The sequence below is a fragment of the Hemitrygon akajei genome, chromosome 13 (assembly GCF_048418815.1).
Source record: "Hemitrygon akajei chromosome 13, sHemAka1.3, whole genome shotgun sequence".
Taxonomy (NCBI): domain Eukaryota; kingdom Metazoa; phylum Chordata; class Chondrichthyes; order Myliobatiformes; family Dasyatidae; genus Hemitrygon; species Hemitrygon akajei.
Genome location: NC_133136.1, coordinates 25,117,943 through 25,135,560, shown reverse-complemented (window position 1 = coordinate 25,135,560; position 17,618 = coordinate 25,117,943). Strand labels below are relative to the sequence as shown.

General features: G+C 42.3%; 1 protein-coding gene across 2 annotated transcripts in view; it reads right to left on the bottom strand.

The window, feature by feature from the left end:
* The window catches only part of mtmr12 (myotubularin related protein 12), a 95,331-nt gene that overhangs the window by 47,967 nt on the left and 29,746 nt on the right, over nt 1–17,618 (bottom strand). For both annotated transcript variants that reach the window (XM_073064254.1, XM_073064255.1), the window contains exons 2-5: nt 14,343–14,394; nt 12,686–12,825; nt 6,558–6,630; nt 2,652–2,788 (exon numbers count right to left, since the gene is read on the bottom strand). In XM_073064254.1, the coding sequence (XP_072920355.1) occupies nt 2,652–2,788; nt 6,558–6,630; nt 12,686–12,825; nt 14,343–14,394 (402 nt within the window). The remainder of the gene's footprint in view (nt 1–2,651; nt 2,789–6,557; nt 6,631–12,685; nt 12,826–14,342; nt 14,395–17,618) is intronic.

Here is a 17,618-nt window from a genome sequence, read left to right as displayed (position 1 = left end):
TTGCAGGTACAGCAGGCTATCAAGGCGGCAAATTGAATATTGGATTTCATTGCTAGAGGGATTGAATTTATGAGTAAGGAGGTTATGCTGCAACTGTACAGGGTACTGGTGAGATTGCACCTGCAGTACTGCGTGTAGTTCTGGTCTCCTTACTTGTGTAAGGACATACTGGCTTTGGAGGCAGTGCAGAGGAAGTTCATCTGAGATGAAGGGATTAGACCATGAGGATTGATTGAGTCACCTGGGTCTGTACTTCCTGGAATTCAGAAGAATGAGAGGAGATCTTAGAGAAACAAAGTTATGAAAGGTAAAGGTAAGATAGAGGCAGTAAAGTTGTTTCCACTGGTAGGTGAGGCTAGAACTAAGGGACATAGCCTCAAGATTTGGGGGAGTAGATTTAGGACGGAGATGTGGAGGAACTGCTTTTCCCAAAGAGTGGTGAATCTGTGGACCTCTGTCCAATGAAGCAGTGGAGGCTAGCTCAGTAAATATATTTAGGATGTGGTTAGGTAGATTTTTGTATTGTAGGGGAATTGAGGGTTATGGGGTAAAGGTGGAGTCCATGACCAGATCAGCCATGATCTTACTGAATGGTGGAGTAGGCTTGACGGGCCAGATGGCCTACTCCTGCTCCTATTTCTAATGTTCATATGGATTGATGGGACTAGGCAGAATAATGGCATGGCAGACTAGATGGGCTGAGTGGCCTGTTATGTAGTGTAGTGCTCTATGTAGGTCTATATACTGTATATTATTTTTATATGCGTGCTTTCTATCTTGAATGTGCTGTGTGGTTGAATGATAATTAAACTTGAAATTGATTAGAATTTTGATTTGACTTTGTGACTATGACATGCCTGGGGCCAGAATTGAAGGAAAGGAAATTGCTGAGGCAAAGAGGTCCTCCCCAGGAACCAGATCAAAAAACTAAGATTAAAATTTTAGGGATGGAACTGGAGCGACAGGGATTAATTACACATCAGTTATTAGAGTAAGCCTTAATGGAGACTGACACAGGAAGCAGAGTTCTACAGCTGGTAACAGAGGAAAGCACTAAAATAGGCAAATCCAGGAAGTGACGTGTAGATCTTCCTCTCACCCTCACCGCGAAAATCTTAATATGCGAGCACTGATCAATGGTCATTTACTAACCCTCCCATTTACCTGTGAATTATGTGCTGATGATCCTCTGGCAATATTGTTAGAAGTTAGGGCTTCAATACATCAGCATTGAATCAGTATCATATTTTATTGCTGCTGATAGATGACGTGATGTTTCTTGCTTTGCAGCAGTACAGTGCAAAGACATTTAAAAAAAGCTGTAAATTACAAAAATAGTGCAAGAGTATAATGAGGTCATGCTCAAAGATTACTCAACAATCGGATGGCAGAAGAAAAGAAGCTGTTCCTAAACCACTGTGTGTTGATCTTCCGGTTCCTTTACCTCCTCCCTGATGGTCATAACCAGATGAGGGCTTGACCTGAAAGGCAAAGGCCTTCGATGATGCACTGCCTCTTGAAGACAGAGAGAGGGTTGTGCCCATGATGGTGCTGGCAGAATCTATGATCTTCTATGCTATAGAACGTCTTGTTATCCTGTGCACTGCAGACTCTATACCTTGCTATGACTCAATCAGTATATGGATGAAAGAGAAAAAATGGAGACGATGTGAAATGGAAGGGTTAGACTAATTTTGTAGTAGGTTTAATGATTCGGCACAACAGCATAGGTCAAAGGGCCTGTATTGTGCTGTAGGGTTCTATGTTCAGTCAGAATGCTTATATAAAATATACATATATAAATCTTGAAAATACCGAATTGTCTCAAGCTCCTAACGAAGTAGAGGCACTTGGTATGCTCTTTTTGGAATAGTATCAACACATCAGGCCCAGGATTTATCCTCTTTAATGTTGAAGCCCAAGAACTTGAATCTGCTCATCCTTTTCACCACTAACTCCTCAATGAAAACTAACGTGTGTTCTCCCATCTTCCCCTTCCTGAAGTCCACATTCAGAACCTTGGTCTTTTGATGTTGAGAATGAGACAATTTTTGCGACACCATTAAATCTGTCAATCTCTCACTCCTGTAAGCCTCCTCATCACCAACTAAGATTATACCACCGATAGTGGTGACATCAGAAAATTTAGATGGAGTTTGAGCTGTGTTAGACAGTAGAGCAGTGGGTAAAGCACACATCCTTGAAGTGCACCTGTGCTGATAGTCAGTGAGGAGATGTTATTGCCAATCTGCACTGACAGTGGTCTGCCAAGGAAGTTGATGATCCAGTTGCAAAGGGAGGCTCAAAGGCCTGAGTTTTGAAGCTTGGCAAACTGATTGCTTTGGAAACAATCACATGGTAATTTTTTCCCCTCATTTTGGTTTTTAAAAATAAAATTGTTTTAGTTATAAACAAGCATACTACATCTTGTGAACTTTACGGCAATAAAACTGGTTAGGTGTAGCCATCCTGTCCAGCATCACTAGGTCATCACCACATGCACATGATGTTTTTCCCACAGCAATGAAAAGTTTCAAACATGCCTACAAGGATGTTTACTACAGAAGCATTTCAAAAACAAACAAGGGCAAAATAAAACAAACAAGGATTCCTTGCTTATTTACATTTGAAGCAGGAAATTTCTTATTTACCCTTCGTGCATCTTCTTCCTTGGAATATCTTAAGCCAAACTGGAAGACCCGAAAATCTTTACAATAGAGAAGTAACTTCTCAGGAATTCTGTTCTTTATAGCACCAGGTAGCAGAGGCTTCTTTTTGTCATCATAAACTTAAAAAAAAAACATAAATTCAAGTTATGCTTCATCCTGTAAGACTGAGTAGCACCTTTTACAGCTTCTTTTCAAAGAGATTTTCAATCAAAATAGTATATAGGTAGCCAAATTTGTGCTCAGCAAGTTGTTGGTCAATTTACTTTTAGTGCTATGCAACACGGGACAAAAAAAAGGGGCCAATACCTCAAAGGTGACATTTCCTGTTCATTCAAATAGCATCAGTCCACCTGAGAGGTTAGACAAGTATTCCATCTAATGTCAAAGTTGAACAACAACAACTCCATGGTCACGATGAGGCCACTGGTAATACCATCCTGCACCCCACCTCTCGCTTTATCCATTGCCCATACTTCTTGTCATCTGCCCTTCACCTCCCTCTGGTGTCCCACCACCTTCTTTCTCCCATGGTCCAATGTACTATCCTAACAGAATCTTTCTTCAGCCTCTACCCCTTCCAACTGTTATCTCCCATCTTCTCAGTTCAGGTACCCCACCCACCCATCTTCCCCTCACGTAGTTTCACTGGTCAGCTTGAACTCCTTCCCATCCCTCTACCTTTTCCTGGCTTCTTCCCCCTTCCCTTCCAATCACAGCACAAAACGTCAACTGCTAACATGAGCTGCCTGATCCGCTGAGCTCATCCAACATTTTGTATGCTTAACTCCAACATCGCAGCATTGCTTCAGTGCTGCACTGGAGAGTCTGCCAAGGTATGTGCATTCAGATTTACAGAGTAGGATCTTTGATTTAGATTTGCCATGAACAAAGCCACAAGCAACATTTGAAATGAATGACAAATCACAAATTTCCACTCTGTAACCTTAGCATTAATCAACAGAACATTTGAACCACCAATTTCACTCCAACAAATCCAAGGGTTGAGAAACTCGTGATTATTTCTTTTTTAAAATGTACAAAGAGTTTTGGTAACATCTACACAGTTAACCAACAACTAAAAACTCTTTTCTAACAGAAGTCCAAATCAAGAGCATCATGGTTTGTCAATGAGGTTTCCCAGCTCCTTACAACACTGTCGTTCACTTGAAAACTACTGACAAGCATGCAATGCGAAATACCCCCCCGTTTCTCCATGCTAGTAAGCACAAACAGTAAAATAAAATCTACTTGACCACAATGACAACAATCCCAAAAGAAAATCTATAATTTTATTTCAAATTTGCAGTGTCTGCAGAATGCTGCAAACACTCTGACTCAGCATGTCAGACCGCATCTGCAGACAGAAGCGATGCTTCAGGTCTGTGATGTTTCAGCGTAACAGACAATGCAGCAAAGGCAGCCAACACCACCATCTTGGGCCATTCTGTCTTGGCCTTCATACCGCAGGTATTCCAACTGTTCCTTCCAACTCGTCTCCTCTCTACAGTTTCCTGACTTCCTCCTCTACATTGGTGAGACCCATCGTAAATTGTCAAGCACCTCCACTCCATTTGCCTAAAACGGAACTTCCCTGTGGCCAAACATTTTAATTCCGACTCCCGTTTTGACATGTCAATCCATGGCCTCCTCTTGTCTCATAAGACCACTCTTAAGTATGGAGAAGCAACACCTTGTATTCAGTCTGGACAGTCTCCAATCTGCTGGCATGAATTTCTGAATGTGGATTTCTCCTTCTGGTACAAAAATATTTCCCTCCACACCCCCCCTTCTTTTATTCTCCACTGTGGCCTCTTACCTCTTCTCACCTGCCTATCCCTTCAGCCTGGGTCCCCTTCTCCTTCCCTTTCTCCAATGGTCCACTCTCCTCTGTCAGATTTCTTTCTTCTCCAGCCCTTTATCTTTATCTCCACCTGGCTTCACTTAACACCTTCTAGCTATTTTCCTCCCCTCCACCATTTTATTCTGGTGTCTTCCTCCATTCTTTCCAGTGCTGAAGAAGGGGCTCAGCCTGAAACAGCAGCTGTTATTCGTTTCCATAGATGCTGCCTGACCTGCTGAGTTCCTCCAGCATTTTGTGTGGTTTGCTTGGCTGTGGACCAGAGGAGAAAGGGGAGGTGATCAGCAGATAAGAGGCAAGAGTCCGCAGTGGGGAATAGCAGAGGGGGGAGGGGGGGAAAAACTTACCAGAAGGAGAAAACAAAATTCATGCCATCAGGTTGGAGGCTACCCAGACAGAATACAAGGTGTTACTCTTCCTATGGTCCACTTTCCTTTCATAACAGATTCCTTCCTCGCCAGATTTTCATCCTTCCAACTCACCTGGCTTCACCTATCACCTTCTTGCTATCCTCCTTCCCTTCCCCACATCTTTTTATTCTGCTGCCTTCCCCTATTCATTTCCAGTTCTGAAGAAGGGTGTTGGCCCAAAACATTGACCATTTATTCATTTCTATGAATGCTGCCTGACCTGCTGAGTTCTACCAGCATTATGTGTGTGTTACCTTGGATTTCTAGCATTTGCAGAAATTCTTGTGTTTACAAGTTTCTGACTGTTCCTTGTTTTGAAGCAAGTTTATTGACCTCTCTTCTGTCCACACTTATTGCCTGATCTGCTGAGTATTTCTGGCATGTTTAATAGACCATATTTGCTACAACCACTTAAATGCAAGTTTAATCCCCCCCCCCCATAGATACAGACACACAATTCTGTAGTTCTTTGTGAACACCTGAAGAGCAAAATTTAGCTCACAAGCAACAAAAATATTTCAAACTTACTTCAAGAATTCCAAAGTTCAAAACAGTTTTGAGAAGTAACAAGGAAGAATGATATACAAATGCAGTATCTGGCCCTATTTTGTTATACACCCATACAAAACACAACTCGTGGATCCTCTATTTTTAAGCAAAATGCATTTCTTGGGTGGTGTGTTAAACAAATTTAATAGAACAAGGTCATTTCTTACATCCTTTGCACTCAAAATATTCCTGTACATTCCCTTAAGATATGCTCCTTGAAGTTAGAACATAGAACATAGAATAGTACAGCAAATTACAGGCCCTTCGGCCCACAATGTTGTGCCGACCCTCAAACCCTGCCTCCCATATAACCCCCCCACCACCTTAAATTCCTCCATATACCTGACTAGTAGTCTCTTAAACTTCACTAGTGTATCTGCCTCAACCACTGACTCAGGCAGTGCATTCCACGCACCAACCACTCTCTGAGTGAAAAACCTTCCTCTAATATCCCCCTTGGACTTCCCTCCCCTTACCTTAAAGCCATGCCCTCTTGTACTGAGCAGTGGTGCCCTGGGGAAGAGGCGCTGGCTGTCCACTCTGTCTATTCCTCTTAATATCTTGTACACCTCTATCATGTCTCCTCTCATCCTCCTTCTCTCCAAAGAGTAAAGCCCTAGCTCCCTTAATCTCTGATCATAATCCATACTCTCTAAGCCAGGCAGCATCCTGGTAAATCTCCTGTGTACCCTTTCCAATGCTTCCACATCCTTCCTATAGTGAGGCGACCAGAACTGGACACAGTACTCCAAGTGTGGCCTAACTAGAGTTTTATACAGCTGCAATACAGTTATCCCGCAATACAGTCCCTATCGTGTCACTGCACAGTCCTCAGCAGGGAATGACAGCAGCCAGAGAGCACCAAAACTCCAGCTATTAAGAATTACTGAACCAAGCAAGGCAGAAGAAGCTGAGAAAAGCCAGCAATAATGTAACTGAATCACAGAAAATGCTTTGTGGTCTGAATTCTTTGTTCACCACACACAGAATCAGTCACTATGTAAATAATTCCAGACACCCCCTCCCCCAAAACAAAAAAATATGCTACATAGAATTTATTCCTTACGTTACCTCCAAAGATCTGGTCCACACAAAGTAAGGATATGTCATTTTCACCCATCAGCTTATTCCTGTAGGCTTGTTCCTAAGATGCAAATTACAAAAGAAAATTTTACATACTTATAACAAAGAGGGTAAACAGGCCAATGGCAAGATCATACTCAATCACAGCCACAATCTTAGATAACTATCCTAGATAATTTCTACAATACACGCAAAATGCTGGTGGAACGCAGCAGGCCAGGCAGCATCTATAGGAAGAAGTACAGTCGACGTTTCGAGCCGAGACCCTTTGTCAGGACTAACTGAAAGAAGAAATGTTAAGAGATTTGAAAGTGGGAGGGGGAGGGGGAGATCCAAAATGATAGAAGATATCATTTTGGATCTCCCCCTCCCAAATCTCTTACTATCTCTTTTTTCAATTAATCCTGACGAAGGGTCTCGGCCCGAAACGTCGACTGTACTTCTTCCTATAGATGCTGCCTGGCCTGCTGCGTTCCACCAGCACTTTGTGTGTGTTGCTTGAATTTCCAGCATCTGCAGATATCGTTGTGTTTGCTTAGATAATTTCTACAAGCCTTCTGTTTGCATAACATACATTTGTAGTATACTTGTGGCATTGGTTTTAGGTAGCAAAGATAATAATATACTCAACACTAGCAGATCACTCGTGTCTGGTCTGGTATTCAAAAAAAAGTTACAATTTCATCTAGGTCTCAGCTACACTTTCCAGGTTGTGCCCAACAAGCCTTTAGTCCAGAAGTCTATTTGTCACTGTCTTGAAGTGCCCAGTGACTCAAACTCCGCAAATCTGGAGTGGACAGCAAAGATTCTGACTCAGAGGAAATTCTTCATCTCCATTTCAAAATGCTGGCCCACTTTCTAAAACGACAAACCGCTAATTTTGGATATGTCCTCCCCAACCTCCCTGTATTACCCCGTCACTGCACTCACTGTAAACACTTTCAACCACTTTTTAAAAATGGTAAATACATGCTGATATTTATTTATATGTGCACATTTTATTCCACATCTGTATTTTAACCTCTAACTTTTTTTTTTATATCATTCATTTGTTGAATGTTGTTTTTTTTTGTTCTATGTCACACCCTGACCAACACACCACAGCAAATTCCTGATACATGTACGGTGAATGAATTTGATTTTTTGTCAGGGCAAACATCCTCCCTGCATCTATTCTGGCAAATTCCCTCAAAAATTTTAATGTTGGAATAAGATGACCTCTTATTTATTTTATGATATTGTAGCGATGTGCTACACACAGCGCTGAAATAATGACACGCAGTCGGTAAGTTGTTTCGAGACTAGTTTATTCAAACTTCGTGGTGCTGGCATTTAAATCCCTAGCGCCCACCCTCTCCGGGCGGAAATGACGTCAGAGGTCTATTACCAAAGTCTCCCCCCGCGCGCTGGCTATTTGTGAGCCGGTTCACCTGTGCAGAAAGTGGGTCGCCACAATATTTTATTTAGAGAAATAGCACAGAACTGGCCCTTCCAGCCCAGTGAGTTGTGTCACCCGGCAATCTATCTATTTAACAGTAACCTAATCAATTTACAATGACTAGTTGACCTACTAAATAGTATGTCTTTGAACTGTGGGAGGTAACGAGAGCACCTGGCGGAAACCTATGTAGTCATAGAGAGAAAGTACAAATTCCTTACAGATGGTGTCGGAATTGAACTCTGAAGTCCAACGTCCCAGCTGCAATACCATCGCGCTAATCACTGCCCTACTGTAGCACTCATTTGCTAATGTCATATGAGATCGGGCTCAAAATGTACAGCCTCCTCCATCTTAGGAATTAGCCCGATTAATGTTCCCTAAAGCCAATATACCTTTAAGTAAGGAGATCAACATATCAAATTGTACAGTTGTAACAAAACTGTGCAAATTCTATACTCTACCCTCTTGCAGTAGATCGTTAGTTAGGAGATTAAAGACAAAGCAAAAAGACAAATAATGAAATGATACGGAGCCAGAACGTTTATGCTACTACACGTCTCACTGAACCTGCTCTGGTTGTACAAAGTGCAATTTGTACATTCTTTCCGCCTGCCTAACCTTACACAATTTTGTACATAATTGGGAATAATAAGTAGCTTTAACTCTTCAGTTTCTAGTGTGCTTTTTATTTCAACAACATCTCCATTGGCCAGCTTGATCAGATGGTACAGATCTGACTACAGATGCAACAGCGAATTATCCAAATGAACATCATGTTTAGATGAGTCAGGGATAATTCACCTTATTCTATTTTTACTTACCCAGAAAAACTATGATCTGCAATTGTCAATTCCACACATTTCCCAACTATTCATGAAAAATTTTAGAAATTTCACTAGTTCAAAATTAACCTCTGTACCATTCTCTATTTAGCTCAAGTGATATAATTCTCATTACCATTCCAGATAACTTTTGAAAAGTTAAAATTTAAAGATTAACTTTATTTGTCACATGTAAATCAAAATATTGAAACATAAACAAATTAGTGAGGATTGTGCTGGACAGCTTGCAAGTGTCTCCAAGCTTTTGGAACCAACATAGTATGCCCACAATTTACTGACTCCAATTGTATATTTTTGGAATGTGGGAGGAAACCAGAGCACCCAGAGGAAACCCATATGGTCATGGGGATAATGGATAAATTCGTTACAGTCAGCAGCAGAATTGGACCAGGGTTGCTGGCGGTGTAATGGCAGTACAATGTACTGCTACCGTATTGCCAAAACTTCTCATACTTCTGAACAGCAAAGCCCATATCCGACTATCATACTGCTTGTACACATGGATACTGAACCAATTTAAACAGCTTTCTCCTAATCAAACTACAAAACATCACACCCTCTAAAGCAGGGGTGTCAAACTCATTTTAGGTCATGGGCCGGATTGAGCAAAATGCAGCTTCATGCGGGCCGGATCAGTCGGACGCGTGCGAACGCAGCTTTCGTTGCCTCCGTTTTTTCAGCCTGCTCTCATGTGTCTCAGTCTCTGCTATAACTACAAAGTGTTTCACTTTACAAATTCCGTTTCTTATGAAGAAGACTGCCGAGCAAGACTGCTGAATAAACACTAAAAACCCTGAAAACCTGGTACCTGAATAAACTCAGCATTAGCCATATCATACGCCATAGGCACTTCGATTACTGGGGCCAGCTTTAATAGTAATTAGATATTATCTCGCGGGCCAAAGATAATTCCACCGCGGGCCGGATTTGGCCCGCGGGCCTTGAGTTTGACATATATGCTCTAAAGTAATCAATGTTACAGCAGCCACTTCTGCCACCACTCAGTCAGGATTCGTTCCTTCTCAAAGCTTCTCCCATCTCCAAGTCACTGCCATGAGCGTCAAACCGCTTGCTTTATTTAAGCGCACACCTGCTTCTGTTCTTTAAAACTGCTGTTGTATATCAACGTTCCAGACAGTGCCCCATGCCAGCTGACAACTTAATTTTGGCCTCAGCCCTCTCCCTGAGAAAGTGAAGTGGATACTTTCCAGCTTCCTAAACTGAAGTGCTTATGATGTATTCAAGCCTCCGTGTGACTTGATGAGAATTCTCCAGCCCTTCAAGATATAAAGAGAGTCTGGCATCTACAAAACCAAACAAAAATCTTCACACAAAGTATATTTAAAAAAATATTTACATTGTAGGAAATGCTCTCAATAATTAGCCAAATATCCTCAAATAGGTTGCGGTGTCACCTTCTTGAATCGCAGCACTTTTTCTAGTAAAGATATTCTTAGAACATAGAACAGAACACAGTAGTCCCTTTAGCCACATTGTTGTTGCAACTTTTTAACCTGCTTTAAGATCAACCTAAGTCTTTCCTCCCATATACCTCTCTATATAAGAGTATCTTCAATATCCCTTATGTATCTCCCTCTCCCAGCACTCCTGAAGGAGTGTTCCACACCCCCACTACTTGGGTAACAAAAAAAAAAAATCCTACTTCTGATGTCTACCCTGTATTTCCCTCCAATCACCTTTAAAAATATGTCCCCTCAAATTAGTCATTTCTGTCCTGGGAAAAGGTCTCTGACTATCCACTCGATCTATGCCTCTTATTATCTTGTACACCTCTATCAAATCTCCCCTCATCCTCCTTCACTCTAGCTTGTTCATCTCAAGCCATGCTCTCCAAGCCTGGCAGCATCTTGGTAAATCTCCTCTGTACCCTCTCCAAGGCTTCTCTGAGGCTCTCCATTGGTCGGGGTCGACTTGGATGCTGCACCCCACCTGTCTATGTGATGCGCAAACCAGCATGCAAGCCAGGGCAGTACGATATGGAGAGCAAGCTGTTGCCCGTGTAGCAGGCTCCCCCTCTACCCTCAGCTGACGAATCAAAATTAACAGCAGAGACTGATACAATTTGGCACCAACGACATCGCAGGAGTTGCCAGTCAGTGTTGAACTCAACACAGGACTGCCTCAGGGACTCCAACTCCAGATTCCCCCCCTACCCTGGGGTTTACTCCTGAATCCTTCCCCCATGAGTGGGTACAGCCACAAGACAGTGGAGGTTTGAAATGAGAGTTTTTCTTCTATTATCTGAATGGGGAGAAGGTTCAAACATTAGAGGTGCAGAGGGACTTAGGAGTCCTTGTGCAAGACTCCCAGAAGGTTAATTTACATTTTGAGTCTGTGGTAAAGAAGGCAAATGCAATGTTGGCACTTATTTCAAAGGGAATAGAATATAAGAGCAAGGAGATACGTTGAGCCTTTATAAGACACTAATCAGGCTGCACTTGAAGTATTGTCACCAGTTATGGGCTCCATATCTCAGAAACGATGTGCTGTTATTGGCGAGAGTCAAGAGGAAGTACACGAGGTTGATTCTGGGAGTGAAGGGGCTAACATATGAGGAGCGTTTGGCAGCTTTGGGCCTGTACTCTCTGGAGTTTAGAAGAACGCACGGGGCTCTCAGTGAAACCTACCGAATGTTGAAAGACAAGGTGGATGTGGAGAGAATGTTTCCTCTGCCCAGGGAAGCAGTTGAGGCTTCCTCACTAAATACATTTAAGAAACAGTTAAACAGGTTTTTACATAGTAAGGGAATTAAGGGTTCTGGGGAAAAGGCAGGTAGATGGAGCTGAGTTTACAGACAGATCAGCCGTGATCTTATCGAATGGCGGGGCAGGCTCAATGGGGCCGGATGGCCTACTCCTGCTCCTATTTCTTATGTTTTTATGTTCTTCTGGTTGGGGTATCCAGAACAAGAGGGCACAGCATCAAAGTTCAGGGGCAACCCTTTAGAACAGAGGCAAGGAAGAATGTTTTTAGCTACAGTGGTGAATCTGTGGAATGCTCTGCCACAGCCTGGAGTGGAGGCCAAGTCTGTTGGTATATTTAAGGTGGAATTTGATAGTTTCCTGATTGGTCAGGGCATCAAAGGATATGGCGAGAGGGCAGGTGTATGGGGCTGAGTGGGATCCAGGATCAGCCATGTTGGAATGGTGGAGCAGACTCGATGGGATGAATGGCCTAATTCTGCTCCTATGTCTTACAGTCTTATGAGCTGCTTACTCATGGGTGATCAGCCCCGACTTCCTGAAATGACTGGTTTTAAGGCACCAGTAAACCACCTTTGCCCCTTCTCATGTCCATAGAAATGGATCCTCTGAACTTAGGAGCTAAGCCACATGTAAAAGCCAGGAGTTGGACTTGGTTGTTAGAGATTATAATGGACACAGTCCATTGGGAGCATTTAGTAGATAGTGGAAGCTCATGCCCACTACTATCCTCTTCCAGCTATATTAACCTTAAGGAAGCTCCAAAGCTTCCACATCCTTCCTATAATGAGGCAACCAGAACTGAACACAATATTCCAAGTGCTCTCTAACCAGAGTTTTACAGAGCTGCAACATCACGACAAGGCTCTTGAACTTAATCCCTACTAATGAAGGGCAATGCACCATATGGCTTCTCAACAACCTTATCAACTTGTACGGCAAGTCAGTGCTAGCCAATAATGAAGCGGAACAATTGATAGATTGCCAAGCACTGATAGCACATTACTTGAAAGAAAACATGGTGTTGCTATGTGCCTACTGTCTTTCCTTCATTGTAGAGCAGCTTTGGGATTTAGGTGGTGCAGTCAGAGTAGCTTTTCTGAAGCTTACCACATCGTCCAGCAATTGTTCAGCACTTAGGAAGGAAATCCGGAAATTTGTACAGATGAGTTTTCCATAAAATCCCCGTTGCAATGAATCTTCCCGACTATATTTCACAACAGTGTTTGCTTCACAAATTACAAGCTCCCCTGTGCAAGGCAAGGTGGAAAATATTAAAAAATTGGAAAGTCAATTATTTACATTGCATTGACATATTCAATAGAGAAAATTAAAATAGATAATCCTTTATTCCTAGACTCACTATATTACTAAATCCCTCATCCCAGTAAAACTCCACTGTACTTTCTCCAAGGTACAGAAATCCTTGATAAATTCTGATGCCTAATCTCAAATAATAATGAGGCAGCCTACAAAGAAGAAGTCATCACCCTGACAGCGGTGTCAAAAAAACCCATCTCCCTCAATGTTGCAAAAACAAAGGAGCTGTTTGTGGACTACAGGAGGCATGGAGACAGGCTATCCCCTATTGACATCAATGGATCTGGGGTTGAGCGGGTGAACAGCTTTAAATTCCTTGGCATAAACATCTCTGAGGATCTCATGTGGCCTGTACATTCTGGCTGTGTGGTGCAAAAGGCACAACAGTGCCTCTTTCACCTCAGATTTTTAAAGAAGTTTCGTATGGGCACCCAAATACTAAGAACTTTTTACAGGGGCACAAATGAGAGCATCCTGACTGTCTGCATCACTGCCTGGTGTGGGAACTGTACTTCACTCATTCTCAGGACTCTGCAGAGGGTGGTGGGAACAGCCCAGCGCCTCTATAAATGTGAACTTCCCACTATTTAAGACATCTACAGAGACAGGTGTGTGAAAAGTGCCTGGAGGATCACCGGAGGATCACTGGAGGATCATTGGGGTCCCGAGTCACCCCAATCACAAACTGTTCCAGCTGCTACCATCCGGGAAATGGTACTGCAGCATAAAAGCCAGGACCAACAGGCTCGAGGACAGCTTCTTCCACCAGGCCATCAGACTGATTAATTCATGCTGACACAATTGTATTTCTATGCTATATTGACTGTCCTGTTGTACATACTATTTATTACAAGTTACTATAAACTGCACATTCTACATTTAGACGGAGACATAATGTAAAGATTTTTACTCTTCATGTATGTTAGGAAGTAAGTAATAAATTCAATTCAAGGCCAGACACAATAATACAGTTGAGGCATAATAAATATGAAATGTTTACTCTCCTTTATAATATTGCACTGTTAATGGATTTTAAAATAATAGCAGGAAACCAAAGTTAATTTATGTGCTTAATTAACAGAATGCTACAAATTTCCGGATTCCTTGGGTAAGAGACTCTACACTACAACTCCAAAATGAGTTGATCAGCACCCAGTTTATCACTGGAAGCCTGAAAATATTGGAAAGGAAACAGGAATTAATTTCTTTTTTGATACAGTTCTGCTATGGAAACCAGCAAGCTCACATGCCTGGATAATGCTGGTGACCCTTTCAACTTTGGATCTTTAGTAAGTAAATTCACATAATTCGGGCTTCCCACCCATTTGTCCTCCAGCCAATTTAATTGGGTGGGATCCACTGCCACACCAGAAGTCCTTGTCTATTTTCCAAAGGGGAAATCAATGAATAACAATCAACTCTAAGAAAAGGATTATACATTTTTTACCTGGTAATAAGTGTGGCTTCAAGTCATCGTTACTTTCCTTTTTTTTAATTTCCTGATGAAGAGAGAAAAAAATATTATCAACCCAAGACTGTAGAAAACAATCTGGATAATCTCTGGAACAATCATAATTATATGATACATGATCTCTAAAGGATTGCTCAAGAGTAGGTAAACTTGTGGAGCATTATTCTTCAATATGAATAGAGGAATTATAGAAATTCATGAGAGAAAGGCAATCTACAACAGCCAAAAGACTGGTATCATGTTAAACAATTGCTGACTCGAAGCTTCAACCGTTTCATAACTCCATAGATCATTACTGATTTAAGTATTTCCAGCATTGTAGCATTATTTGAGATTTACAGCATTCTTTGGTTCTGTTGCCAGCCCAATTCTCTTGATAAAAAGCCACACAATTACAGCATTTCCTGCCACCCGTGATTTCTAAATGCTCTGCTTTTCTGTTTCCCATTCAATACAATAAAAACTAGACGCCAAATAGTAAGTGGAAAAGGAACTGAAATGCCTCAAACATCGACATCTCTGCTAACAGAGGTGGGTCCCGAAATTGAAAGTGCGTTATCAATGTACAAATTATACAACCTTAGATTCATTTGCTTACAGGTAGTCACAAAACAAGAATCCAATAAAAAAAAGACCTACACCCAATACACAAAGAAAAAGAAAGATACAAATCATGCAAACTATGAAAGCATGCAAAAATATTCAGGGGGGAAAAAAAAGTGCGTCCATAGCTTTGAAGCCAGGAGCAGCCTCAGCTCATCACAGTGCAGGGCAAATCTTAACGCGCCTCGCAGACACGAAGCCCGTAGCAGGTTGCAGCCTCAGCTTCAGCACCAGAGCTCATGGAGAGTGGAGTAAAACATTGCAGAGCAGTGAGCAGCCCGACCCTCACCCCCGGCCCTTTCAACGCATGAAACGCGACTCTTTATTCCTTTCCAGACGCCGAGTTCCTCCAGCGTTGTGTGTGTGTGTGTGTGTGTGTGTGTGTGTGTGTGTGTGTGTGTGTGTGTGTGTGTGTGTGTGTGTGTGTGTGTGTGTGTGTGTGTGTGTGTGTGTGTGTGTGTGTGTGTGTGTGTGTGTGTGTGTGTGTGTGTGTGTGTGTGTGTGTGTGTGTGTGTGTGTGTGTGTGTGTGTGTGTGTTACTCTGGACTTACAGCAGCTGCAGAATTTCCTATGTTTATTTTTATTTATTTATTGAGCTACAGCACGGAATAGGCCCTTCCTGGCCTTTGAGCCATGCTGCCCAGCAATCTCCCAATTTAATCCTAACCTGATCACAGGACAATTTGCAATGACCAAAAAAACCTACTAACAAGCAAGTCTTTGGACCGTGGCAGGAAACCAGAGCACCCAGAGGAAATCCAAACAGTCATGGGGAGAATGTATAAACTCCTTACAGGCAGTGGCAGGAATTGAACCTGGGTCACCCGTACTATAATGTTGTGCTTGCCACTAGGAAATGCAACAGCTAATTTACACACAGCATGACTGCGCACACACACACACACAAACATTCTGGTTTCAGTAAAAGTTGAGCACAGGATAAGGATAGGATATTAAAAATAAGCGTCCAAGATTGTATAGACAGTATGGTAGCGTAGTGTGTCACTTTCTGGGCTCAATTCCCGTAACTGTGTGCGTTTCCTCCAGGTGTGTCACTTTCCTCCCTCATTCCAAGCACACATGGGTCGACTAGCGAGTTGTAGGCATGCTGTTTTGACACTGGAAACGTGGAAATCTGCAAGTGATGCATTTCACTGCTTGTTCATGTGACAAATAAAGCTAATCTTTATTTTCTCTGAACTGGGAGTCACAGAATTCCCTGACAGTCCGTCAGGCAGAGAGTGCCTCATTTCAAGTAAAACCATTTAAACAGGCAGTACTCACTTGCTTCTACATTGAAAGATCAGCCTGGGTTTTTGTGCTCAGTTTACAGGACTGGACCATGAACCCAGACCCGACTCAAAAGGAACCATAGGTCATTACGCTCCAACATCCCTCAGTTCTTGTGCACTTCTTAGAATCCTCTTAGACACTGCAGAGTCCATTGGTTCATATGCTTTTGGCGATTGTAATCGGGTAGAATTTTAAAAATCCATTTTCTAACCACCTCAACTCTGAAGACTTCTTAACCACAATTGAAATCATTTTGTAATCACAATGATACAAGTCAGTGCTCTGTTGATAGTGCTGTGTCCTCCAACTTGCCCTACAAAACCCAATGTGGGGATTGCAGCAAATATTACACCCACCAAACTGAGTGAAAACTATCCACAAGGATCCAGGAACATCAACGGGTTGTGAAACGGCATGACCAACTCTCCCTAGTCTCTACCTGTGAAGATCAGGAGGGGCACAGATTCAACCGGGCATCAGTGAATGTCACGGTGCAAGCAAACGCACGGCATGCAAGAGAAATACTCCAAGTGTGGTTTTCTGCAAACAATTCTGTAAACAAACACATAGACCTCAATCCTGTTTATGAGCCAATGCAGGCAAAATTCCAGATCACAGCACACAGCTAGTCAGTGATGAGATTTCCTCTCCATATCACAAGTTTCTAAAATGACATCCAATCAGCTGATTGAAAAGTATATAAAGACCAAGCATTCAGAGGGCACTCCACAAATTGACAGAGCACTACCAATGTCTCCTCGCTGGTGATGAAATGGTTGCAGGTAAATTTCCAAGATTGAAGAATGACTCAACCCAACCCTCCAAGCTACACATCTTCTGAACTAGTTCCAATCATACAACTGTCAATGGTCTGGGTGCAGAGCCATTTCCTTTACCCTCCTGAGACAATCACTCCCATTGCAACCCATCAGCAGCCACCACCTTCAAGCAAAACAAAATCTCGCCAAGATATGTACTTACATTTGCACAGATCTCAAGTTCAAGTTAAGCTAGTTGCCATTCAATTGTGCACATGCACACCGCCAAATGAAACAGTGTCTCTCTAGACCAAGGAGCAAAACACACACACTCAAAGTAATATTACCATAAACAAATTAACAAACAATAAGGTGCATTAACGACAGAAGTTAAAACATAAACAGTATAACCCTACAGGCACTTCATGTGTGATGAGACCTGGGTGGTGGCAGGGAATTCACTAGTCTTACAGCCTGGTGGAAGAAACTGTTTCCCATCCTAACAGTTTTTGCTTTAATACTACCTTCTGCTTCTCTCTATACCTAGAGACATCTATTTAAGGAGTTAACCTAACTAAGCCACTTGATTTCAGGAGGG